We start from the raw sequence: 27,639 nt of genomic DNA on the forward strand, positions 1-27,639 counted from the left end.
ATACAGTATAATCCCAAATAAACATGTTAACCTTAGTTATTGCAATACAACAAAATATGACAAAACTAAAGGGTAGTACACTTTCGCAAAGGAGTACCTAAATAGCAAGAATTTAAAAAAAATAATGCAAAAATAAATTCCAAAGTGCCCGCTGCGCCATCTGACCAAGCCAACTGCGACAATATGTCATCCCAGCGCCTTGTCTGTTGAAGGTTTTTTCGTTGTAGACCACTTGGTGTGAAACAAATTATGGAGGGGAAAAAAAACAGAAGAAAGTGTAGATTTGACCTTTAGGGGACCTACTGTCAGTTTAATTTAGGCTTCTTCTGTATAGCACTTAATATGATGCAAACTAATAAACAATCGGTGCTTTACCATCAGAAGCTTACTTTATTGCACGTTATATGTTTTTCAAACTAGATTTTTACTTGTAATTTTAAGTACACACAATCACCCACTCCCTCTAATATTAGCAAGATTGTGAATTTGGTTCCTTTAAATATTTGCCAAGACAAGCATTCACACTCCTGTGTGTGTGTGTGTGTGTGTGTGTGTGTGCATCTGTCTATGTGGATAAATGGTGATTGGCGTGCGGCTGAAAGTGGGTGGTGTGGAGTGATTAATCAGCGTAATGAGTGTAGATGAGCACTGTGCAGATGGAGCCCACACTCAGGACTGTGTCACCCAGCAGGGGGTCTCTTTGCTCCCCTTCTGAGCCTCTCTATAGTTTTAACTATGGCTGTAGCTGCATTTCATTGGCAACTTCCCTGCCTAATTCGCGAGCTCATTTCAGCGTGATTCACATTTATAATCAGCTAATTCTTCTCTGAAAATCTATGTATACAATTAGTGATATTTCTATGTAAATATAAATTACTCCTGTTAGCTTTGCTGCTTTCTCCTGCCAAAAATTACATTACACTGCTCTATGTTGCCACAGATTTCAACCGTCAGGTAAAGCACATAAATGCATTCAAAAATATCACATAATTCATGCTGTGCCTTTGAATTTCACTATGAAGTTACGAATGCAATATATTTTTGACTCGATTTAAAGTAATCTACATGTGTCTCAGAGTCAGTATCAGATTTGTATATCAACCCGAGAATAAAGACAAAATACCTTTTGAAAAAAAATGCATGAACCTGACTAGATCATGTGGTTATCCACACTGATACAAGCCCTTAAATGTCTCTTGATGTGGAAGAACCGATTACTCCTAATTAGGGTTGAAAAGAAAAAAGGGGATTCAAAGGACTACACTGGACAAAGATTATCAGTAAAGGAATGAAGTCCATTGATCCCTCCTTTGGTATTGAAAGACATAAACTGAAGGAGTTAGGTTCAATTAAAACAAGTCCATAATTTTGATGGTTAGGATATTGCAAATTTGACAATTGAAAAAAATCAAGTTTACCTCTAATGAAACATGTTGTGTCTTCATAAACATGCCAAAAATGTACTTAGAATGTATTTTATGAAAAATACAAACTATCCAACATAAAAATTTGACACAAGTGCAGCTGAATAACAGAATAATAAAGATGATGAAGGCTGACACTGATATCTGAAAATACATACAGCATCAAAGTCTAATTACAATACTAACCATTATGAGAGAACAATGAAGGACTTTTAGGAGCTGAAAGAGCACATATGGCTATGGATTAGAAAAAAATAATATAAACAAAATTCTTGAGATGGTATAGTTGCCATACATATAAAAAGGCAGATATTTTCCTCATGCCTGGTCCTTCTGCACTGATTAGCGAACTCGTGCAGGCCTCCCATGTCCCTCTGGACTTTGTGACATTAGGTTTTTTCCACATTCTTTTGCTGACTCAATCACTTGCTCTCATAAGTCCCATCGAGCCTTCCGCTTTGTTAGAGGCTTCGCTGCCCTGATTCACATTTATTAAAGAGGGAAATGGGGGATGTGAAGGCAACAATGGAAAGTCTCACAAAGTGCATGACTAGTGGTTTGAATGTGGAAACAGTTTTTTGTGTGACAATAGTTAGACACCAGAAATACCGGGGCCATTTATTTGTTTCTTTCTAGATGTAGGATTTGGGGTAAACTACTATTTTACAATGACTTAAGATCTGCCATTGCAGCTTCTCTTTAATGCACAACATGCTGGTAAAGATAAAGTTCAGGGACTCATTAGGTTGTGTGCTGGGTAGGCTAATTTTTATATATTCAGCTGGTAGAATAATTCAAACAAATCTTTTTTAATAGCTGGTCACCTTCTATTCTCTGTATCTTATCTTGTGTGTTTCTTTGTAAACTTAAATAAAATAAACCATTTTTTATCTTAAAATATAAAATATTTTATTTTTCTCAACTGTATTTCTTTAAATTATAATTTCAGCTGTACGTAAAGGTTTGCTAAATAAAATGTTTTACACGTGAACAATGATTTTTAATGAATAGGAAATTTTTTCACTTAAAATTAAAAATAACATTGTATGGCGTTAATGTTTTTCTCACTATTATATAATTTGGAAACATAACAGGATAGCTTCTATAATAGAAAGACTCCAGAGTGAGTGGTGTTGAATGCTTTCAGTAGTCTGATCAGGTCAGTGTAATGGCAGCTGTTTGATGGTGTGAACGTGATGGAGTGGGCTATTTATCTGGTGCTATGTCCAACAAGAGGCCAGGTGGGGATTGACTGGTGACACAGCTCTAGGAGATGAAGACCACAGAAAAAAAGGTTATAGATGGAAAAAGTTCAACACCTTAACTTCTTTTCTCTTTCACAAAGAGAGGATGTGCCACCTCATAACGCATCACTCTGCTTTTAGGCTAATTACCTACATACTGAAATTTACCTTTTTGGATCCCCGACAAAATAACTTATACTGGTGTGTTCAAGATTCGTGCACATTTGCCATGCCAACACCTCCCCCCCTAAAAAGTAGACTTTTTCTTTCCTTTTGGTTTTGGAGCTTTTCTGATCCATTTTACATAATAAATATAAAGGTTTATGATGGATAAAAGGAATGTAGCAGGAACTAATAACGTAGCAAAGAAAAGAACAAAGCTAGGAACAAAGAATAGAATGAAGAAAGGAATGAATGAAATAAGGAAGCAACTAAGAAAAGAACAAAAACAGGAATGAAGAAAAGAACAAAGAAAGAAAAAGTAAGGAAGGACTGAAATAAGGAATGGATAAAGAAATGATGGAATAAGGAACAAAGTTAGCAACGCAGAAAAGATCTAAATAAGGAGTGAAGAAAAAGTAAAGAATGAAGCAAAGAAAGGAAGGGGAAAAGCAAGGAATGAAGTAAAAAACACAGAAAGGAACAAAGTAAAAACAAGGGAGAAAATTCCATTTCATCATCGCAGGAGACAATAAATAAGTGCCATTTTTGGGGTGTCGGCGAAGTTACAGTGAAATAAAATATAAAATGTGCAGATGGAACCTTATCAGCACTGCATAAAGTTTACTAAATTGGTATTGTTATGGTTGAAATGACATGGCTAAAATGTATTTAATAGTCATGAAACTTTGGGGTCCTCTGGACTACAAAAATACGGGCCACTTTCCATTTACTACCCATGGCCTAAATGAATGAACTTATAGGTGGGTGAATGAAGTAGTTTGAAAATACAAGTATTTTTCCATAGTCTACTTTCTTTACTGCGTTCTTATCCACAGCTAGAAAATAATCGGTGGGAAAAAAAGATGAAAAGTTGTAAAGGTATATGTGGGAACAGCCATAGAAAACATTTAGGATTTAAACAATTCTCACTAACACGTCAACTTGAAATCTGAAACTTGATCTGAACTCCTATTTGTAAAAAACATAATAATAATAAAACTGTAATACACAATACATCACTGCCATGATTTTAATAAAATCAAATCTCCTATTTGCAACTCACCCCTGAAGTATACACCCCCAACTGATGAAATAAAACACAAACAAATACAGCATGACTGTTTCAGTCACAAGGACAGTGGAAGAAACACTGAGGCTTAATGCTACCCAGTGATGCATCTTCACCTCAGATGACCCCACCCCATTTTCAATTAAGGCCCTCGAAGGCTGGAAAAATATTCTTAAATAAAATGAGAACAAAAACAAGTAGCCTTTAGGAAGCTCATCAATCACAGTTTAAAGACAAAAGCAAAAGAGGAGGGTGGAGCTGAGGAGACTTTGCCAAGTCTCGTCCTTCATCATCCATTATGAGAGGATGAATGGAGGAGGGAAGGGGGTCTCTGCAGTCCACCAGAGATTGAAAAGACTGAATGAAGCCAGAAAACAACCCAAAGCAGGTTAAAAATAGGGTCGCAAAGCAGCTCACCAGACACTGAAATTCAAAAATTATCTTCTCATACAAGCACATTTTTTATTTGCACACTCACAGACATTTAAAAAAAAAAGAATATGTCTGTGAGAGACAGAGAGTCAGAGATTGTGTGAAAAAAAGCTAACACACCACAGTGAGCATCCGTCTTACCTGGATGAGTGATTCACTCAGTCTTTCCTCGTCTACCTCCAGCACAATGTCCCGGATCTCTTCATAAGGCAGGCGGAACGAGCCCAAGAAAATTGCTGTTTTGATGTAGAGAGAAGAGAGTCATTTCCTCACTTTTTTTATTAGACTGCAGAGTTCACACTGACATTTTGGCACTCATCACTCCTCAGACAAAACGATCACAGACCACCCTTCCCATTTGGAAAAGCTGTGCTACCCTGACAAGAGCCGCAAAGGAAAACATCAATATTCACCTGTGAGGAGTCAATTTTTGTTTATTTTTTACATGGGCAATCTAAAACAGAAACCCAATAAAAAAAAAATAAGAGCGACAGTTGCAGCTGAGCTGGCCGCTCCTGAAAGCAACATGTTTTTGTTTGGGTGGATGCGAAAGGGGCGCGATGTTATTTGCCTCAAGGGGAAGCCTGGTGGGTGTTTCACACTCCAGGTGGGGAGGGTATACTGGAAATTGGAGCTGATGGTGTATCCAGGTGGAAGTCACAGGTGGAGCTTTAGTAATGAGTTGGAAGAGAGTCACTCAACAGCTGCCATACAACTGTAGCAGTGGGACCTGATGTCTGTATCTGACAAGAAACTAGAAAAGAAAATTTTTTTTTTCCTTCTGTTTTATCCCTCATAGTCATTTTTTTTAAAACCTACTACTTTCTGTATTTATGAGCTTTTTTATGAACAAAAAACGTGCATGATGTTAACGTTGTGACTCCATGATGCCATGTTTTGGCTGGTTAGAAGCCATGACCGTGTTTGTGGGCTGTCACGTTGCACTTGTTGGATTATTTCCTGGATTCTACGCCAATTGTTGCCAGAATGGGAAAAGTTTGTTGTACAATCATGTCTCCAACACATTTTTGATGCCAAGAAAAACTTACAGTATTTTTAATCCTTTTTAACCATTTTTAAAAGTATAAAAGATAAAGGATCACTATGAATTTATGGCAGAAATTGCAAGGGTTAGACTTTAATCATGGAAATTGCAAATTGGAAAAACCAGACAGGATGGAGGAATGGCAACTCAACCGAACAGTCTATTCATCCATCTGACCATCTTTTCTGGTCTTCTTGTTGCAGGTTTAGTGTGTAACACTTGACCTTGAAAGTATGTGAATGATGCTTTTAAATGTATGTGAAGAAAACCCTGATTATATATCTGGTTTTTTTTTTGCATTCATGCTACTGTGAGCATTTGCAAATGTTGTCACTTAACTTGTGTACGTTTTTGATAGGGCTGGTAGGTGTCAGTGCCAGGTCTCATTACCAAGGCGACAGAGGGGTTTTGAGTTTTGGCAGGAAGGAAAAATAAGCGCTAAAGTTCCCACCTTCACAAAGGAAATGGGTGGGAATCTTGTTGTCGTACACAACCACACAGCTCTCCCGAGTCGCCTTGACAAACACTACCGCAACATAAATCATTTTCATTGCCTACCGCTGAACCTGGCAAGCTCTCTTCTCAATTCTGATGTGAAGGTTCAGTGACTGGGATGGGTGGTGGGATAGCGTGAGTGATTGTCATGTCAGTGCCACTTTATGTATCATGGTAAAATGATTATGCATACTGCTATCGGGTAAATTGTGTCCATCTGTCTCCAAAAACCTTCCCTCAGCGCTGTCAGCAAGCTACAGTGTGTGGCTGACTGGTGACAAGGCCCCAAATAGGACAAAATACACACCCTGTTAAACGTGGAGTAGTTTACTGTAATCAAAAATGGTACTCTAAATGCTGACATACAGATCATCCCTACATAATAATGTTTTTGCCATCTTATAGATCTCTTCAGTATTAGTTTTTGTTTGCTCACATTTAAATATTTCAGGTCATGAAATACATTTTAATATCAACTAATATAAAACAAACTGATTTTCATCTAGTATTTGCTATGACTGACAGGTAATCTTGTGCATCTGACTCTCCTTCCAGATAATTTTTAAAATTTAGAGAACAATTTTAATTATGTTTAAGGCTTTTAGTTGGTGGTGTGGACATTACTGTTGCATTCCTGTGAATTACAAGTTATGTCAATTTAGTTTTTTCTTTAAGCAGTAAGAATTTACCAGAATGAAAATATGCAATCATTACATTTTGAAAAGATGCAGCTTGGTGATTTTTAGAGCATAATAATTGTTGATTATTTTGTCTACATTTTTGCAAGAAATAAATGACATATCTTTCAAGGCATCATGTTGGATGTGAGGATTGAAACAAATTATCCATTTCCACCTACAACCTATTTTTTGGAGTATTTTTGAGAATCGGATTAAATCCCAAACTTTAAATAGGCTGCATCAACCCTTACATTTTGCTTTTTATTTGAGTTACTCGTCTTCTACATAACTCCAATGAGCGTAACCACTGTACATAAATGCTGGTTATAGTTTTCATGAGAGGAACGCAAATACATTTCTCTATGTTGGACTCCTCCCCATTTGCAGATGTTTTTGTAGGGCATATTTAATAGTCAAAAGACAATGCTGCTTGGAAAACTGAAAGACCAAGGCACTGTACTACTTTACATGCTATTGGCTAGCATCTGCAAACCAGCCAATACATGAGCGCCATTTCTTTCCTTGGCACTGATTGGCTGTATCCTTATTAGTTGAAATAAGAAAAACTTTGAATGTTAGCTTGTGGTGTAGTCCTAAAGCAAATTCAACTGTGTGTATAAATGCATATTAAGGGTATTTGGTGTTTAAACTCTTAGCAGTTATAAGCATTTTAATAGAGGGTTTGAAGAATTTACAAATTGTGGCTATTCTTATCTATCTTCTGAGAACACTAGCCCATTGACCTTATTGGTCACAATCCATTTACATTGATTTAAAATATAGTATACTGTTATCTTTACAGATATGCTACATCTCCCTTTAAGATCGGGCAGACAAAAATAAATAATGACATGCAAAGTGAAGTTTGGCATATGAGGCTCATTAAAAAATTGTATGTAAAAAAGTACACCATTTTACATTGCAAGATTTGACACATGAGGTTTTTGTGCCTACTTCATTTTTTTAAATACATTTTTCAACCTAGCTTAATAAATTACATGGTGGGCTGTGTGGTTAGATTAAAATTGTTTTATAACATGGTAAAGACCAGATCCTTTACACTTCAAAAGCAGAATTTGGAGGGGTTTTTTATTATCTTCTTTTAACATAACTTTATATTAGCATCCAGCATTAACTGAAATCTTGCAGAAGTCTGCTTGGGCTTTATACACCCACATGGAGCTCAAGCAGTCAAATCTGTTAAGAATTGCTTTGCATAATCTGACACACAAGGCTTGGAAAAAAGCTATATGCACTTAGTTTGACTGCTATATTATTGCCAAAAACATCTTCAGGTTCCCACAAAGGGCTCAATAATTCACTATCCTAACATAGAGGGCGTTATTATAATTTTTTTTTTTATTATTATTATTATCCCACCAGCAACTGAGTTTTCCTGCTCGTGGGAATATAAACAGCTGCATTGTGGAAAAAAAAGCACTGAACTTTCTGAGATGTCTGAGATGAAAGATGATTGTAAAGAACACTCTATGAACCAAACAGAAATATAAGGCTACTTACAGAGGTTCTGTGCCGTCTTGGCATCCAAGATACGAAGTTCCTTTGCCTTCTTCTTGAACTGTGGTACTCGGTCATCGGTCTCATCACTTACATCTTTTTTCACTGCAGTAGGAAAAAAAAAAAAAAACAGTTTAAAACAACTGGGCAGCTACATGATATGCAGTGGGTTGTAGCAAAGGTAATGTCTTCATGCAGTCTACTAATACATAATTTTTATACTAATTGACGTATTATCAGTTGCATTGGACTGAATAGTTTCAGAATTATGGTTGAATTGAACTGTATGTAATTAATCCATCTATATGTCTGAATAGAAAAAAAAATAAAGATGCTGCCTTTAAGATCAGACAGACAAGATAAGATAGATTTATTCAAATAGTACTTCAACTATCTGTTAGTTTTGATAATTATCCTGTAGGATTATTGAAACCACAAGGTGCACTTTCTCAGAAAGCGATTTGTATGCAAGACCAATTAAAACAAAAACATTTTTATTACAGAAATGTTTTTGAATTGACAGGTGTCCAGCAGACAGACACAGCTGAAGACGCTTTTCACAGGGCGCTGTATCTCAGCATACTGACTGAAGGTTTGGTCGACAGAAAAAGTGTGATAGAAAAGAAGTGCACAGGCAACTGGGATAACCTACGCCCTGAGAGGAATGTAAAGAAAAGTTCACTCAAGGGTTTGGAGGAGATTTACAAAATGTGGAATGTGGTTACAGTCAGATGTATTTGGGAGATGAGGTACAAATATTTTGTAAAATAAGTTTTCTTCATCGTCACAACGGGATCACTGCCGGAGTGTGGAGTCTGTTTGTCAGAATTACATTTAGTCCTTCAACTTCCAAAGTTTAATGAAAATAACCGTTTACCCCCTACAAATCCAAGAGAACCGTCATAGTTCAAGAATACAGTCCACAAAACTGGTTCAAAAATAAATAAACAGACTTGCTGCACAGCCTGTCAGCACAAACTCTTCTGTATTTACCCTAAAATAAGTTTATTTAAAAGCCTACTTGTCCATGTAGAGAGCGGCAGGACAACATTTTAAAGTAGAATTACAGAACTGAGGAAAGTTTAATTTTCCACAATAAAGAAGGAGCGATATGAGAAAGAAGACTCCTCAGATCCTTCGTTCTCCCCTGACGGTTTCTGTGAGGAAGCACACTTTGTTGCTAATCATCACAACTGCTCTGTTTAAGCCCAAGGTGGAAGTCTCAGAGGAAATCTAGAACAAACAATCTGCTCCCTTAGTGCTGGCTTGCATATTTGAAGAAAGAATCAAAGAGGCAACATCTCCTGGGCACCTAGAAGAAGGAACGCTTAAGGCAGCTACCTAACTCTGCTGAGCACTGTCAACATATCACATCAGGGATGTAGTTGTTTACAGTGTTAAGCAATGCTAAATTGCAAGTAGGTTTAAAATGATGAAACAGATAGAATCGCAGATGATTTTTTTTTTTTGTCAGAATGCTAAGATGCTCCTTCAGGAGCCCTCAAAACGTCAAGACCCCGACTTTAATCCAGATCTGACTGTAATGCAAGCTGCATGCTTTCCCTCTCTGACAAAAGCTACATGGGGAGAGGAGGGACATGAGAATCAAAATGTGTTTCAAGTAGATGTGGAAATCCAGGTTAATTATTAAATGTAGAAACAAACCAACCCACGTTTTGCATGATTCATCATGAGAGACGCGTGTCAAACCGTTTCTGCTGTTGTTGTCAAAGTTTATCAAAGGATCTATCTTTTGACCAAAATGAATGTAAAGTATGAAATTTAAATATAAAAAGTTAAGTCAAACAAAAGTTAGGTAGTAAAACATTCTGATTCAGATAGATTGAAACAACAACACTGTGACTGAGCAAGCACATTAATCCATTGCAGAGACACTCCCTGCCAGTGGCCTCAGCATTCCCTCCTACACAGCCAAACTGCTCAGGAACAGCTTAAGGGAAATGGCAAAGGGCCAAGTGATTATCTGGCCTCTAAACATATCAGATTTCAATCCAAATCAACACCCACAGACTGCGTCAAAACAAGTTCTACCAACAAAAGCTGCATTTTGCGACCTGCAGGACCCAAAGGAGCTGCTGCCCAGGCCTGCTGCCAGATACGAACAGAGGTCCACTAAATCAACGGGGTTCCCCTTTCCTGTTATGTCATTTTGACGGCGCATTTCAACGCAGAAAACAATCTGCTTGTACAAAGGCACCTCAGTATAACAGGAGACCACTGAAAAATTCAGTTATTTCACTATTTCGACTCCTTAACCCAAAGTATAACAAAAAACAAAGATTCCTAGAAATGCTATGTTCTTGCAACATAATAACAATTATTTACATATTATAGGTATTAAATCTATAAGCATTTTAGACCAATTAAAATCAAAAAAGGCTTTTTATGGTTTACACAATCATAGGAAGACTACTGACTTCACAGTTGTCTTAACAGATGATTTCCTCCAACCAAGAGGAAAAGTCACAAAATGTAATGGATAAAATTAGTTGTCTATTCACAGAATGTTGTATTCAAGCCTACTCATATAAAGTTGAGTGGAAGGAAAAAGAGTGCACAAGAAACAGGATTTGTATTATAGGATCAGCAGATACATACAGTACAGACCAAAAGTTTGGACACACCTGTGTGTCCAAACTTTAGGTCGTACTGTACATGTGAAAGTGCTCCTATCCACCATTCTTATTTACATTTAAGCAGACGGGTAATATCAAGCTGCTACATTTGAGGTTTTTTTCATTGCACCAACAGGAAACCAAAGACTGGGGACACTTATAGGTGGTTTAAGTTGCTTAGTTTGTGCTCACCTGACCTCAAACCTTGTGATTTTGTAAAAAGTAAATACTGCTGCGCACTTTATTTCTGTGTAGAGGATCAAAGCAGATCTGTACTCTAACCAGTTGTGCAAGTTCTCTGTTTTTACGATGTGAAAAACGAAACACTAGAGGAACATATGTTTTTGGTTTGGTTAATAGCTTGGACAGCAAGTTTTTCATTTGTGTTTGACAGCATTCATGTGCAGTTACACAAGTTTGTACAGTTTCATGTGTATTGTTCAATGTTTTTCAATCAAATTCGATTGTAACATTGAATGTGTATTATGACCTTATAATACCTGGCAGTGTTAGGTATTTAAAAAAAGAAAATATCAGCAGGTTAGGCTTTTTAAAGATTCATGATCGGCATGAAAACTGCAATTGGTGCACTTCCCTCTGAAGCAAGTAAAATATTACAACTTTAAATTTCTCAAATTTACTAAATGACTAAGCACTAATAACCACCTGGATTTGGAACAAAAATACAACTTCTTTTGTGATTACTTTAAAAACAAATCTAAACTCGAGCTAAAAGGGGAAAATTCAGCTCCTTTTAATAACAAATTATTATCTACAGTCTCTAATATCCATTTACTGTACAGCAACTTTAATCTCTCATCATGGTACTTTACATTCTCACCAGGGTGTTCTCAGTATTCTGGTGTTCGCCCTTGCCTGAAGGCCCCCATGCTGCACATAGTTAAGGAGAGTGCCTTTTAAACCCATAATGAACCATTATTTATGATGCTAACCTACACATCTCAGAGCTCTCCTGCTGGGAGTTGAACAATTGGCATCAGAAGGCTGGCCGCGACGAAAGTTTTCTGCGGGTTGACTCAATTATGCCACGAGTCACATGTGTTTCCTCTGAGAGCTGCATGTGGACTGATGGGCCCTGGAGGGCTTGCACACATTTCAAGCTGCCACACTAGTCAGAGTCCCAGGTGTGTGGAGAGGATGAATATAGGTGGCATATACCCAGATGGCTGGCCACAACAAAAAAGCTTTTAAAGTTTTAGAAATGAAAACAAAACACAGAAGTTTGCAGACAGTTACTACAAATCCTCTACTCAAGAGAAAGTTTTTCTTTTTACTAGAAATAAAACTTTGGAAAAGCTTTCTTTAAGGCTTCTTCAGTACTAAAAGGTTTAACCCTTATGACATTGTAGGTCCGCAACAGCTGATTGAAGTCCTTGCCAATATTAAGACGTGTTCTTCTAGTTGTCCAAAGGCTGAACTGTAATACTGTGAAAACAATGCTGTCCCTCATATTTGTTAGCAGAATCTCTCCAGCAGTCAAACAATGGAGAAACACTTGAGTGTAGGAAAATCTGGGAACCTTGTGTCCAACAAAGCCTTTTAGTATGGATTTATTATTTATCAGATACAAACAAAATGACTGGAAATGTTGATTGAAAAGAAAAGGAAAGCTGATGCATCCAGTTCACAACGCAAACATAAAAGACTGAAGCAATATTTGAAAAGCGAACACACATTTTTTGTTGTCACAAATGGATACAAGTTTTTCTATTGGCATGGGTATTTATCGTATTGTTTATTTTTTGAACTTTATTTTGTCTTACATTTGTGGAAAGTGTTTAACCAGATCTTCTATTTTCCAAAGACATAAAGTTAAGACATTTTTGGAAAGAGAAATGGAATAATAAAACAGCAAGTCATAGTTTTAGAGCCAGGGTGATGTGTTTTAAGAACAGAACAAAAAAGTTCTCTATAGAAAAAAAAACAACTTAAAAATACACGAGGAAAAGCCTCTGGTGAGCATAAATGTTACACATTTTATTATCTGGGGAGGGGGGGTTTAAAGATTGGTCTATACCAAGGGGAGTCACCAAATTGTTAAATTGTAATGAAAACACACATGAATGCTTGAAGGGGAAAAAAAACAATTTTGGCTTATTAAGGACGATCTGGTATTCATCTCTGTGGGCCTTGGATTGAGGTACCCCCATGGGAAACTCTATGATAACAAGAGTTCTCCAACACTTGGACATCCAGTCTGTTTGCTGGCCCAGATTCCTTATCCTGGTCGCCTTCCATGAGATATCTCCCTCAAGACGTCCATAAAACCCAGGGCATTAGAAAGCTAAACACTACCACATGTTCACTTCCGGACACAGACTCCTCGGCTGAGCCCCGCCACCAGGCACCACAAAATGAACAGGCCTTGAAAAGAAATAACAGAAAACTGCAGATGACAGGTCTTCAACTAACATATTTAAAGGCAAAGGAACACAGAGTGGAACAGACAATGTGGAGTCTGGTCTTCTTCGAAGCAATTTATTCCTTCAAATGTGCAATCTGCCTGCAAACATGGGTCCCGTCCTCCATGTCAGGGACTCATGCTGAGGATTTAGCTACTGGAAATCTGCCAGGCTGTCTGAAGGAGATGGATGCTGAAGAAAAGTCACTGCCCTCTGCCAAGAAAATACCAGTTCTACAGAGCTTGACTTCATTAATATACATGTTTTTATGTATATATGCTAAAACACCAACAGCTAAAAAGACAATGCTGACTAAATGCAGAATAAAACTAAATATGTAAAAGCATGAAAGCATTTTGAACAAAAATCTGGTTCGTAATTTTTTATGTTCAGTTTCTTTAAAGGGAGAGTTTGCTTTTAATCTTGATGAGTGGATATATAGCTGTTCCACTCCTCCCACTGTCTTGGTTGCTAAAAGAACACCCCCACTCAGAAAAAGGGCAATCCCTCCCCTACTGATTCAGACTGGAAATTAATTATTTTCCTGTCATCTTGGCAAACCAGGAACCCCGAAAGGGAATACCAAACATGAATACAAATTTTCACAATAATAAAAAAAACCATAGCTCCTGTTAAAGTAAAAGGTCAAATAAATATTAGAGCTATAAACCACATTAAATCAAAAATAAATAACTATTGGCCTTTTCATGGAAAGCAGATCAGTAAATTTAAAACAATTTTTAGGTTAGAGATTACTTAAAGAGGGAGTTAAAAGTCGGACCAAAGAGCTGTTTTTTGAGAGCACAAGTTTTATCTACTAACAAAAAAAAAAGCTAATTTACAGCGGTTTCTAATTTTTGTATATACTATATCAGTAAAATTATCTGCTGCTGTGCATAGATCATGCTAAACAGATAATCCTTCTCATTTAGCTTAACTGCTTAGTTTCAGCTGTGATGGATTTTCTTTCTCCAAGTTTCTACGATCAGATTTTAAGGCCAGAATTTAAGGTTTTCCACTCACAATTTTCTCATAGGTATATGTCAGTGTGATGAAATACAAACAAGAAGGCCTTGTGACAAACAGGACTTTTAAATTTTTCTGTAGGGTGCCAGTTGATGGGTCTCTGGGTGACTTAAACAGATTTCCTCACTAATTAAATCATCAAACTCAAATTCAAGCTTGAGACTATTATTATTTTTGTCAAGAGTGTTATGCACTGGTTGACCAAGTTTGGCATTCAAGATGTAAAATGAACCTCTTGGCTAACTTTTAGTTGCCTCATGTGTGTTTTTCCCTCCACATATTTCCCTTGAAATATTTATTGACTTTGTTCATGGAGAAAAGTTGTGCAAGCGATACATGAAGTATACAAGTTGTTCCTTCCCCCTAAAATTTTAATCATACTCCCCCCATGTCAAGGTGAACCATAAAAAAGTGGATGCTGTCAACTATGAAATAATTATCTTGCCTAAAGATAACAGAGTGAAGTAGGGTCTAGTGATAATAATAACAACAATCATGATGGTGGAAACTCAAATTGATAAAAAAAAAAAATCTCCAGTAGGCTTCAGTCAAATGTATCTGTAATCAGATCCCTCTTTAAAAGCATCTGGTTCTGTTCATCTATGAATACAAGGTGCGTATGCAGGAAGCAGGATGAGTCCCACTGAGTGACACTTTGACCTGTGGCCAGTAATGTCTTCAGTATGCAGGGAGCGGCTCAGCCCACGGTGGAAGGTGCACAGCTGGGCTTGGAGCAGAGCCCAGTGAGAAAAACGCCTCCTCTTCTAATTGAGACAGCACAGATCTCCCTTAGTGACCCTCCCATTTCTATTCCAAGAGGGAAGGGAGAAGGATTCCAGAACACAGTGAGTTTCCTGTAAAAATGATACATTTCGTAGGTAAAAATGGTGGAACGTCAGCAGAAATATAAGGGTTATGACCTGATGTGCTTATTTATATTTCAAGTCACTTTTTTGGTCAGGATGTAACAAATTGATTACAAGCTTCACCAAAGTTAATAGATTTATTTTGTATTGTTTATAGATTTTTTTAGGAGTTCTTGACTCTTGGTATTCTTTTGCTCCAAGAAATTTAGCTCAAAATAAAAAACAGCAAAGAAACTTAGAGAAACAAGGTCAACAATAAACAAATATTTGAAGAAAAAAAAAGACCTAAATCAATAACTCTGAGGACTGCCAATGACCTGAAGCTTGGCACACCCTTTTAACAACTATGTTTAATCAGCTCACATTGACATACGGCTGTTGTTCTCTCTCTCAAAGGCAAAGAGAGTGTGGGAAGGCTCTGACTCTGCCTCTGCCTCCTAAATTGGTCATGGAGACATGCTCCTGGGGCAGCGAATGGATTGAGCCTGACAGCCAATCAGTTCTAGGAAACTGTTCTCTGGTTGTACCAAAACAGCTCATTGTGACCCATTGTGCTGGAGCGCTGGTGGGAAGGCGCTAGTTGTCGGTCCGATCGGCTGCACCTGGTGTCCGTTAAGACCCCCGCTATGCAGCCCAGCCTTGAGCATTCACAAGGCAGCGGTAAAGGTGGGGCCGTGTCAATATGATGAGAATTTCAGCAGAGATTTGACGGTAAAGTTGCTCCCTAGATAACTGTCGAAATTACTGAGGTCCCTCCGGTCTTTATTACCTCTCCCAAGCCAATGATACGCAAGTTCAAGCGCAAGGAGAGGGTTCAGAGTGTACTTGGTGAGGCTGAAGATATTTTACAATGTGCATGTGATCTGGCAGTAAACTTTACACAAGACGCAGCAAAAGATATCTGTAGGCAACCTTTTACAGAGACTTACCCAGCTGAGTTCTACACTCAAAGAATTTTAAAGAAAAAGATAGAACTGTGACACACCATACTATCTCCTACATAACAGCCGTATACATTTAATGTCAAATTTTCCTCTCACAATATTGACGCAATGATGCTGTAACAAATACGTGACCCAAAGTGCAAACATCTTCTTGCTACACTTCACTCCAGTTGGTATCAGTCATCTTTCATTCTTTTTCCCAGACACCTCTAAAACTCAGAAGACAAAACAACATCAACAGCATCTTTTATGTGCCATAGTGGTCTAACTGACAAGGTCTACAATCATTCAAGGTCCATTTGGGACATAGGCATACACAAAACACATTCCCTACTTCAACCAAGGGACATGTCCGGGTCAAGACATGTCCAGAAGCTATGTTAGTATTTTGAAAGGGGTTTAATACATTAGGACAGACAACCAGCAGAGTACAATGTCTACAAAGAGCTCAAGAAAATACCTTTAATAATAGAAACAAAAACGGTTTTACAGAAGTTATTACTTTCTTTTTACAATATTTGGACAAGATGTTTTGTCATGTACTTCTCCAATTCTTGTACATTTAATTGATTTAAGGTTCTCATCTTGACTATATTTTACCATTTGATTAGGTATGCTTGTAGCTAATATATGTGTGTGGTATAGCTGTATAAAATGTAATTAATATGCAAGTTACACTACATGTTTAAATATGCAAATCAAACTTCCATGACTTTTTGAAAGCCTAACAGAAAATTTTCTAAAAATACGTCCTTTAAATTATTTGCAAATGATTAAATAAAAGTCTTGTCATTTATACCATCTGTTACAGGAGCAAAAAGCAGCATGGGTTTTGTGTGTTCAGTGCTTGTCCTACTTTTGGATTCATCTGATAGGGCTGCATTTTTTTTTTTTACAATTGTCAGCTGGCAGAACATAATATGCCCTGCTTTTCTTTTATTGAAGACTGTTATTCTTTACCCCCTGCCTTTCATTTGAAATTAAGCTCTTGTCCCTGTATAGCTTATTTATTATGTAAGTATAAAAATAGCTCAACCAGAAAGAAAGAAAAAAAAACACAACAACACATTTCTATTTGCATTTTTGTCATTTTGCATCATTGTTTGTTTGGCTATATTTCTGTTTGACAGACAAATTGGTATGCAGCAAGTCCACGAGCCGTAACATGATGGCCACAGACAGGTGATGGGAAAAAAATACAGATTTCCCCATTACAATGACACCTGACAGAGGATGGGAAAAAAAGGGCAGCAGGAGAACATTTTGTCCTTGAAGTTGACGCATTGAAACAGAATAATTGTGCAAGCGAGCAACTTCAGTATACCAAATTATGGTTGTATCTTCACAATGGCAGAACTTGTGCTCAGACCCTCCAAAAGATAGAAGTAAACTGCTCAAGGCCATATTTATGTACATAAAGAGAAAAGACTAGCCCACATATTTGGACCTGTTTTTAGAGCTACTTTAACCAAACTTTTCAACAACAAAAAAAACCAAACAGGTAATGTTGATGCTAATGGAAAGTTGCACACAAACAGACTGATTTACTGCCCAGTCAGAGCCAATTCTATTGTTGCAAGTCCATACAAAAGGATTTTAGACATTCAAACACAAACATGAAGTAACAGAACAAGAGTAATTCCCTTTTTTTCAGGATCTTAATGGTTGGGTCAGTGGAAGTAGCCTGGAAGAGAACTGGCATCAGAAAGCAATTCTTTAACAAATGAAACTGCTGGAGGCAAATAAATACTGTAGGAAAGTTCTGCTAAAGCCTGGATTTTTGACATGTTCTTCCCCTTCCAACTATTTTAAGGATACTCAGATTATCATGATGGCTCTAAATATATTCTTAAGACATTCTTGTATCTAGACTCCTTGGAAGGACGTGAGGACCACTTTGACATCAAATTGTGGGATGTTTGTCATACTGATTGTCGTCACCCAATATTCCAGTGTGTCGGGTGTTCCCTGATGATGAACAAGCCCACAATCCGCTGAATATGATGTGTAGCCAATCAGAAAATAAGGTGGTGGAAACACAAAGGAAATTCATAAATACATAAGACAAAACAACTGCAGTGGTGTGCCAGGAAGTCTGGTGGATGTTGGTCTTTTTGTTTTGTTTTTCTCTGTTAAAAATAAGCCACAAACTATTGGTATTGATTCTTCCTCGTCAGCTCTGAACTCACATTTGGTCTTGAGAGGTTTTGCGAGATTTCCCATCTGACATTTGAATGTTTGTGAGTAAAATCTGTCCCAGTGAGTTGTATTGTTTTGGCCAAGTGGCTGTACACCACACACTGTTGGATCACACCTGTTGTCATGTCTGAATTTTTATTGTCATGTGTGTGGTTTTGAAAATCATCCAATAATTTTAAAATGTTGCCGTGTGAACCAAGAATAAGAAAAGTATAGTTTAATGGAAAAGCTAATAAAGCCTATTTCCTGATAATGCAGAAATGTTGAATTAGAATAGTAATTCTAGCTTGCCAGCTGTAAAGTTGGCACTTACACCCTAAAAAGAGTAATGGCTGGCGCTTCTTTGCTTTTTGGTGTGCTTCTGTAATGTTACCAACCCAGGCCTAGACATAACAACCAAGTGAGTTGTTCACTTAACCAAATATTGTCCTAACTCAACAAATTAAGATCTGCCAAACCAGCAGCTCAGATATATGGAATTGGGATCTAAACAGGTTACACGGTATTTACTGACAAGACTTAATTGAAATCACAGCAGACCATAAGAGCTCCACTGGAGTCCATTCATTGATACTTCAAGAGATGCTCAGTATGAAGAGAGTCACTGAAATGAAAACTGCTGATTGGCTTTTGAGTATGTAAGGAATCCTGAAAAATGGATTAATTTATATTTTAACAAATCAAACAAGCTGGTGTGTCTAAGTAAAGTGGTGCATGAAAGGTTGTCAAACAAGGAAAAGACATCCATGCTTATATTTTTTAAGAAATGTGCTCTCAAGTATTATCTCTTCTTCTCGTGAAGGTTAACCGATAGGTTGATCCAATTTGTCTACTGAGGCGTGAAAGGACTTAAGAAATACTTCACATTTCTGTGCTGGAAAATGTCAAGGTTTCCTGAGAGATGAGGACAAGAGGAGGGGGAAATGACTTTTTCTCTTGCTGGCAGCTCGACTTCATGCTTGTTAGCACCAATAGGCTTATCCTTGGCAATCAACACCGGGACGGAAATATACAGTATAATTCTAACTCCTGAATTGCATTACAGACAGCTGGTAGTACATCTGCCACTAAAATACATGCAGTGTCCCTTCCATATATGTGCAAATACAAACATGCACCTCGTTTAAAAAGATGGGATTGGTTCCTTGGTGGCTGAGCCGGTAAAAGCTTTCATTGTGTCACCTCCAGATGACTATTCTTTACACAGCTGCACAGAAGCATGTTCTGGTGACATGAGGGTGTCAAAGCAGACATGACCTGATTAAAGATGCACCATGCAGCATCTACGGATGGAGTTCGAGCAAGGAAAGGAGACCAGGAGTGCAAGAAGAGGCACTCTGTCGTGAACTGCATTTAATTCTGAAAACCACAGACGATGAGCTGCTCACCTGCTTGAACATTGGAGTGGCCATTTCTCCCTTCATGCATTTTTTTTTGTAGCTGCAGCACTTCGTATTTTTGAAGTAGCTGTTTTTCACTTTGACAAAACCAAGTGGGCTCTCTGCTGTAAAGACGATGTGACTATATCCTCGAATTACTGACAACTGTGACTTTGGCATTGATATATTATATGACAGAAGAGCATATTACCTTATTTTCATTTAGCGATTATCTGAGTATGTAACAATGAATATGTTTCAGAAAATAATGACAAACTGGAATGAATTTGCTCAATTTTAAGGAAAGAGTTCAGTAATAAAGTTGTAACAGAATGTTCTAAGACTTACAATGCCTTGCAGAAGAATCCATATTTCTTAGGCTTTTTATCCATTACACCTAAAAATTCAAGTTGATTTTATGCTCTAGACCAACACAAAATGATCCATATTTTTGAAATTTGAGAAAAAATCATGAATGGTTTTGAATATTTTTTATAGAAAATAAACATTGCTCATTCTTTGCAAAATAGCTCAATCTCAGTCAGGCCAGAGTGCCTGAAAACTGATTTTTATGTCTTACCACAAATTTTCTACTAGATTTAGTAGAACTAATGTTTTCCAACAAACCTTGGCTGCTTTCACAGAATATCTGTTTTTATAAGGAGATTAAACTACACACAGCTGAACTCTGTTTACAATTTAGCTGACATCTAAATCAGAGTAAAGGCAGCTGAAACAAATGCACACCACACTTTCCACATTTTTATTTGTTTAAACATTTAGAAAAGTATGTGCAATCTTTGTTACACTTCACAGTAAGGGGCCAATAAACCAAAAAAAAAAGAAAAAAGGTAAAAAAAAAAGCCAAAAAGGTAAGAATGCTTTTACAAGACCCTTCAAGTGTGAAACATTGAAACATGAGGACAAGAAAAACATACACTTAGGCTGGTCTTTGCAGTGATGTACTAAAACACAAGCTACTCTCTAGTAAGTGTTTTTTTGTATTAGGGATATATGATATTAGGATTATTAACCAGGATAATTGTTGTATAGTTACAGCTATTGTGGATCAAGTGCAGTTAAAACTTCATCTAACAACATGTATTATTGCATGCAGAGCATAAATAAATGTCCTTTGCTATGCAATCATCTACCATGTCTTGCATTCAAGCAGTAATTTGGTATTGTGATATTGCACATACTGATAATGTGATGACAATTGCAATTAGATAACTGTGTATTCAATAAGAAAAATAAGTTAAACTTGATGACATATAACTGCAGATTTTGCAGTGACGAGTAGAAAACTGGGAGTGTAAAAGAAGGGATTAGTTGGTGACGCTGCAGACCTGAAGACTTCAGCAGAAACAGAGAAACTGCATCTGTTTTTGTTTTTTTTTTCATTTATGCTGCTGAGAAATTCTGGGCTACCTATGGAGTTTGGGGCACAAACCATTAAAGTACAGCCCACCTCCTAGCAGGCTGCCTATGATGTGTTTAAGTCTTGCTGTTCCCTCGCTGTCTGGATGAGTACTACGAGACTCATGGGGTTGGGGGGTTGGTGTCGGGGCACAGAGCGATTTTCTCTGTAATGTCCCCTGTGATGTGAAGTCTACACCATACTGCTGACCTCGAATTTTGGTAATTACCCTCAAATTACACCATCAACTGGGATACTGGTACTACAGCAGGCCATTTTAACTGTACAAAAAGCTGTTGTGAATTGTCTGGAGGTGTGTTTTCTTTTTTGTCACTTAAATATTTTCTTTCTTTTCTTCTGTATTTCTAACTCTGGGTCTAGTATGGGTGCCATAGGGAAAAAAATAGATGCTGAAACACCAGCACCTAGTTTTACCGCAATGGAATCAGAAAAGCTAATAAAAACACACTTTACTAGTAGGGGCATGGAGGATTCACCATAAATAATGTACAAGTTATCTTCTATAACAGTCACATAATATGTTGCATGGTGCCTTGTAGGGAATACATGGTGATGTTCTCAAACCTCTGGGGCTTTCAAAGATTTACTATATTTACGTAGAGATGAGATTACGCACAAGTTTTTGCTACGAATATTAGCTAATAGCAACTGGGTTCACACAAATTTATATAGGAGCGAAAAAGAAAATACAATATGATGCAACACTTGACAGGAGAAATGCAACAAATTCATCTGAAACTCAAGTGACTTTTTTCTTCAGTGAACCACCACACTAAGTAAACAGATGGGTGTCCTGGTAACACTCATCTGTGTGGAAGTTTTCAATGCAGGAGGAAAATTCAGTATGAGCTATATTCAGTAACAATGAGGTGTTCAAGTTGAAGTCAAGGGAAAAGGAAACTGCATTTTCTATATTGAGATATGTCTGAAGTTCATTCAGGCTTTCAGAAAGCAAGAGAGAGCAAAATTTTTATTGGATAACAGGAAGACTGGAAAAATTACAGCAAAGTTTGTTTCTTTCAACTTCCATCTGCTGGTCATGGATGCCGGATTTGATCAGGACCTTGAGTCTATAAGGATTACACGTGAAAGCTCCTATTTAGGCAATGCTGGCCGCACTAACCACTTATATAAAATACTAAAGAGACTAAAGAAAATGTCAGCCTCCTAATCATTTGATCAATGCTCCTAATATGAATAGCAGAAAGGCCAAAAAATTCTTTTTTTGGAGGCTGCTGTTAAAGTTTTCTGAAATAAACTTATGAATTAAAACTGGAATCAGTTATATTTTGTATCTGCAGGTCAAAACTTTACAAAAACTACCCACAATTGGTACCTGTCTACTTTTATGTTTGGATACTATGCATCCTTTTCGTTGTACCTCACAATTATGGACCACTCTGTGTTAGTCTGTCGCAAAGAGTTCCAGAAAAATATATCAAAGTTTGTAGTTATAATCACAATTCTTGGTACATCTCTACTGAAAAGTGTGCATTTGGATTCAGTCCCCTTTACTGTGATACCCAAAAATAAAATCCAAAGCAATCGACAGCTTTTAAATTGGTAAAGAGTCTGCTAAGGGTATGACTTTATTTCAGTACAATTACAGCTCTCTTGTTAGATTTTCCTTTGTAAGAAAAAAAGTAAACATTTCTATATCTTTTTTCTCTCTTCACAAACATGTACTACTTTGTATTGGTCTATTTAAAAAAACTAAATAAACATTAAGGCTTACAGCATGGCGAAATGGGATGACTCCAAGACAGATCAATGTTTTTGCACGTTATTTGACCCGCAAGATTCTATAATAATTATCACTTTGAAAGCACATATTTTTTTAAATAAAATGGTGCACTGATCAAAACCAAGCCTCTCACATCTATGGTGCTTTAAGTGGCTCAGTATCTTCTAAAGATGAAAGGAAAAAAATCTTGAAAAGTAAATACCTATTTGACAGCATCAGATGATCCCAGGGTTTCTGTTCTTTCATTTACTCGGAAGTGAGCCCTCCTTACCACAATCTCTAACCCTCCCTGAAACATGCATTAATCTTTATCTTAGCCTGTCTGTCTTCAACGCTACAACTTTTTCTGTCATAAACCAACAGTCAGAAAGGGAGGACGAAAGCTGTCTGCCTTCAACCAATTGTGAAATCGCACAAAAAGGCTTCAACCAACAAGAAAAAGAATCAATGTGAATTTTAGGAATGTTCCACAGTTCCATCCCTAATTGCCATAAACAGCAGATAAATACAGATAGCCGTAGCAGCAGATGTTTACCTTCGCCAAAGCTTTTTAGTTGTCGGATTTTATGGATGTTCCAATTTCCTTCTGACACATTCAAGTGTAAGCGCTCACATGCTGACTAAAAACTAGAATCTTACCAAGACATATTGTACAAGATAGGTGGGAAAACAACATAATGACATTTCTCCAGCTGCAAAGACAACATAAGTAGGTAAAAATGTAAGAAAAAGGGGAAACAGATAAACGTGGACAATAAACGGCAATAGCAACAATCTGTTTACTTCATGGGCCTCTCTTTCAATGCCTAATAAAGCTTAGACAACAAAGCAGATGAAGTATTCATCACTTGGAAATAAAGACACGGTGATGCCATTTGAGAGGGAAAATGTCCACTCTCACCGACAACCTGCCAAGCAATTCACGCGGCACACTGTTTAACAGTTTACCGCCTTCTGCTACTTCTAAATAAGTCACATTCTTACAGCAGTCATGCTTTTAAGATAGCACTATTTCGAAACCACAGCAGCTGAAATACTGTCATTACAGCTCTAAAAGGCAAGGTTTGTGGTGCTCTGACATGTAAGTACATCATTTAAGCAATTTGGTGCTCTGAATGGTTCATCCTCTTAAGCGCCGGCCTCTGAACTGATGGGCTCCACTGAAGAAATCTGTCCATGTGCATCAACACGTTCTGCAGCAAAATGTGTGCTAGCAACTATTTCACAGTGTCTGGTTTACATTAAGGTGCACACTTTGCCATAAGACGCCGATTTAAAAACCTTGAGGAGGGAAACAGTGATTTCTGCAGCTGAACAAACAAAAGAAAAAAGAAAACATGTTTACACCTTGAAAGGATTCTACAATCTTGCAGAAAAATATAACATCTACTATTATTTTTTTCGGTGGGGTCAACATTTGCTTTGTTCGCACAGATATTTGCAGTAATGCTGAGACAGTAAGAGGGGAGAGGAGTGCACAATCTATAGCACAAAATGAGCCAGAAGAGTGAAGAAACTGGAGAAATTATGACTTCAAAAACTTTGTAAAAGCTTCTAAGTGACTCAATTTTAAAGAATGAATGAACAATACCAATATTCTGTCACATGCTCAGGAACAAAGAACAAAATCCTAAGTGATTTCAACACATTAACACTGTATGCTTTAATAAAAACAAGTTGAAAAAAACTGAACATGTAAATAATGGCTTGATTACAATATTTACACAACCTTTAATTTTATTTTGAGTAATTAGAACCAGACATATCTTGATTTAATACCAGACATTGGACCAGGGAATCAATCACGTCTTACTGACTCGGTTCGGTTTAAGCGCGCAAAATGAAAACACAAACCTTGTTGTTGTTTCAATGATGCCTGAGAAAATGATGAAATGATCCAATGTTTTCTCCAGCTGTATAAACCATGGAGTAGCATATCACTGCCCTTCCCCAACCTGTTACTGTCGAGTGCCAGTGAGTCAGCTGACAAATGGGCTACTTCGCTTTTCCCTCCTTAATAAAAATGTTAGAGCGGCATCAACTATGATGGAAATCTAAAGTTTGCAACCGAGGAAACTTGAGCAGTTAGCCTGACTAAGACTTCATGTGCAGAATACAACATAATAGTGCATGTAAAGAATATTTAAGTTCGTTCTGTGGTAGAAAAGAAGTTCAGCGTTAAATTTGTTCAGAGGCAGGGTCAAATTCTTTCAGCTCAGTGTATTTTCATATTCCAAATCTAAATGGCAAATGATATTACAAATCCTGAATCTCTTAGATGCTCATTTTATTCAATGCAGAAATATGTAAAACAATAAATTGATTGGAAAATTGTGTAGTCCTTCATTTAGGCAGACTCCAAATAAATAAATAAATCCAATCTTTGCTGGATTTCTCCAAAAATATAAACTCCTCAACAGAAATAAACGTGCAACACATCCAAGCTGCACATAAATTATAGGATACAGATAATTGCATAGCAGTCTTTTTTAGATAACCAGGTGTTTGCACACGAGTTCTCACACCTCCCACAATCAACACCATCCTCTAGGACTTCAATCCCAATCCGCTCCCAAACCCTCCGGTCCTGGCGCTCCCAGGGGGGGAAAGCAAGCACCTGGCCCAGCAGTTTCAGATTTCATTCAGGTGTACCTCCACAGCACTGCACCAGCCAGATATGCACGCATATTAAGCACTGTATTGGCATTCTACTTTTCAAATAGCTATTTTACTTTCAAAGTAGGCCACCACTGAAGGACTGAACACTTTTTTTTTTGCTCAAGAATGTTATAAAATTCAGACTAAGCAGTCTCCAGATACTCAAAATTTGTGGGGTTTGTTTGAGTTTAGGTGTTTTAAATATTTAAGTGCATGCTTATGATTAGGATAGTACTACCACTATTTTATTCAACATGATTAACTATGCAGTGTCACTTGGTCAGCCTTAATTATTCTGACAAACTGTCTCTCACTCACTTTCAAACTCATCCTCTGCCCATCCTCTACATCTGTTGGAGTTTACTCTCCTCTTATAGTAGCTGGAGGCTCACAGAGTATTCCCAACGGCCACTCATGGCTGTCTGCCTTATGGGACGGCACAGATTCAAAAGCAGCACAGAAAATCCCAAACCAACTTTATTTCCCGGGAGAACAAAGTTTAAAGTAGTAGATCGATGTACCTGTGTTCCAACAACAAAGTCAGCCGGAATTCGCACTGTGTCTGACTTAATGGACAGTTTATCTCTTGTTTTCAGAAATGTACACATGCGCCTGCATGAAATACTCATAGTGACATGACCTCTAGTATTAACAAAAAAACTGCCACAGGAATTCATGCTAAAATTATCCATTTTGCCATTCCAGTTTTCATAAAGCAGGGGTGTCCAAACTTTTTGTCCCATGAGCCAAAATCGTCAAGTCAAAAGTACTTGGAGGCCAAAAAAAAAATAAACCTAACTAAAAAAGTAATCCTTTTTGAGCATTTTTTTTTTTGGCTTGGTTGAGCAAATTTACAGGATTTGGATAACTTTCTTTCAAAACACTTGCTATATTTAACCAAGTAAATTAGATAAGAGCATCAAAGCCGCTTTTTCAGTAAAAGTCTCCAGATAGACATGGTTCTACTTGGTTTAGAAGCTTGATTATACAAATATGACTTGTTTGTGTTGTACTTAACATTTTCCATTGCAAAAAAATTATTTTGGTAATAATTTTCCCTGATTAGAAACAAAAAGTCTTCAGATAAAAAGGAAGGAAGTGCTTTTGGATGGAATATAATCAGAACATAGAAATCCAGCACTAAACTGTTTTTGAAGTCTTCTTAATCTAAAATGACCAAAAAAGAAGGTTTCTATTAGCGTTCTAAAATAAAAATATTTTCCAGTATAAAAGCAGAATATCCCTTTACTACTTTATCAAACTATCTAAAAAGAGCCTCTCTCCCTGTGGTTGCTGCTGAAATAACATGTATTTAAAATTTTAAGCATGTTATTTTTTTCTATTTCCAGAAAGTTCCACTGGAAGTTGAGAATAAGTGAGCTCAAAGGAGAAAAACAATTGCTTGCGTGCCCCCTGGCACTAACAAAAGCATGCTAAAATTGTTCATGCTTCTCTTTTAAACAACAGGGCGCCCTTACTTCAGACAGCATTCAGATATTACTGAAGATATTTCACCTGGGTGTAAAAACTGCTTTGCTACAAACAAAGCGAAAATGGCCTCTATCTCTCAGACCATCGATTGGCCTCATTGACAACAGAGGCTATAAACATGATAAGCACATTTACTTAATAAATAAATATACAGACACACAGGAATGATGCAGCTCTGCTGTATTCCGGCACAAATGCCGTAGGAGAAATGATTACGCTGGTCCAGCTAGTGTAATCCTATCGCCCTCTCCCTGAAACGTGTCTGCTCCCACAGATTTCACTTCTTCTGTCCATCACTTGAAACATCTGGATTCATTTTAGAAGGTCAGTGTTAGTGAAGCAGAAACTGTCAGTAGAAGTTGTCTTGATGTATGTCATGAAATGGAGCAAAGAAATGCCACCCTGAGCCAGACCACAAAATAACACTTCTGTAGATATTAGAAGGTCTGAGGAACCGTCTCACCAGATAAAGGTGTTGGCAAATTTTACTGGCACCCATACACATTAGATGAAGTTCCTTGTAGATGTATTTTCATGTCTTAAACCTTTTAGCATCTTTTCAGGTTAGAACCACAAACTACACGGTATTTCACCAGAGTCCTGTATATGTGAAGTGGAGCAAGAAGCAAACTTGGTTTATAGCCTAAATTTGTTTAAGAACCCAAATTTGCTGTAATTAAAGCTGCAAATGTAGTGGGATGTGTTTCTAGAAGGCTATACTTATACAGACAATGACTTTACTGCTTTTTTGTATAACAATTGA

At 37.3% G+C, this 27,639-nt stretch overlaps 1 protein-coding gene across 4 annotated transcripts in view; it reads right to left on the bottom strand.

Moving 5' to 3' along the window:
• The window catches only part of diaph2 (diaphanous-related formin 2), a 457,445-nt gene that overhangs the window by 205,089 nt on the left and 224,717 nt on the right, over positions 1-27,639 (bottom strand). For all 4 annotated transcript variants that reach the window (XM_032554339.1, XM_032554341.1, XM_032554338.1 and 1 more), the window contains 2 exons: positions 8,073-8,174; positions 4,473-4,567 (listed from right to left, as the gene is read on the bottom strand). In XM_032554339.1, the coding sequence (XP_032410230.1) occupies positions 4,473-4,567; positions 8,073-8,174 (197 nt within the window). The remainder of the gene's footprint in view (positions 1-4,472; positions 4,568-8,072; positions 8,175-27,639) is intronic.

The sequence above is a fragment of the Xiphophorus hellerii genome, chromosome 23 (assembly GCF_003331165.1).
Source record: "Xiphophorus hellerii strain 12219 chromosome 23, Xiphophorus_hellerii-4.1, whole genome shotgun sequence".
Classification (NCBI taxonomy): Eukaryota; Metazoa; Chordata; class Actinopteri; order Cyprinodontiformes; family Poeciliidae; genus Xiphophorus; species Xiphophorus hellerii.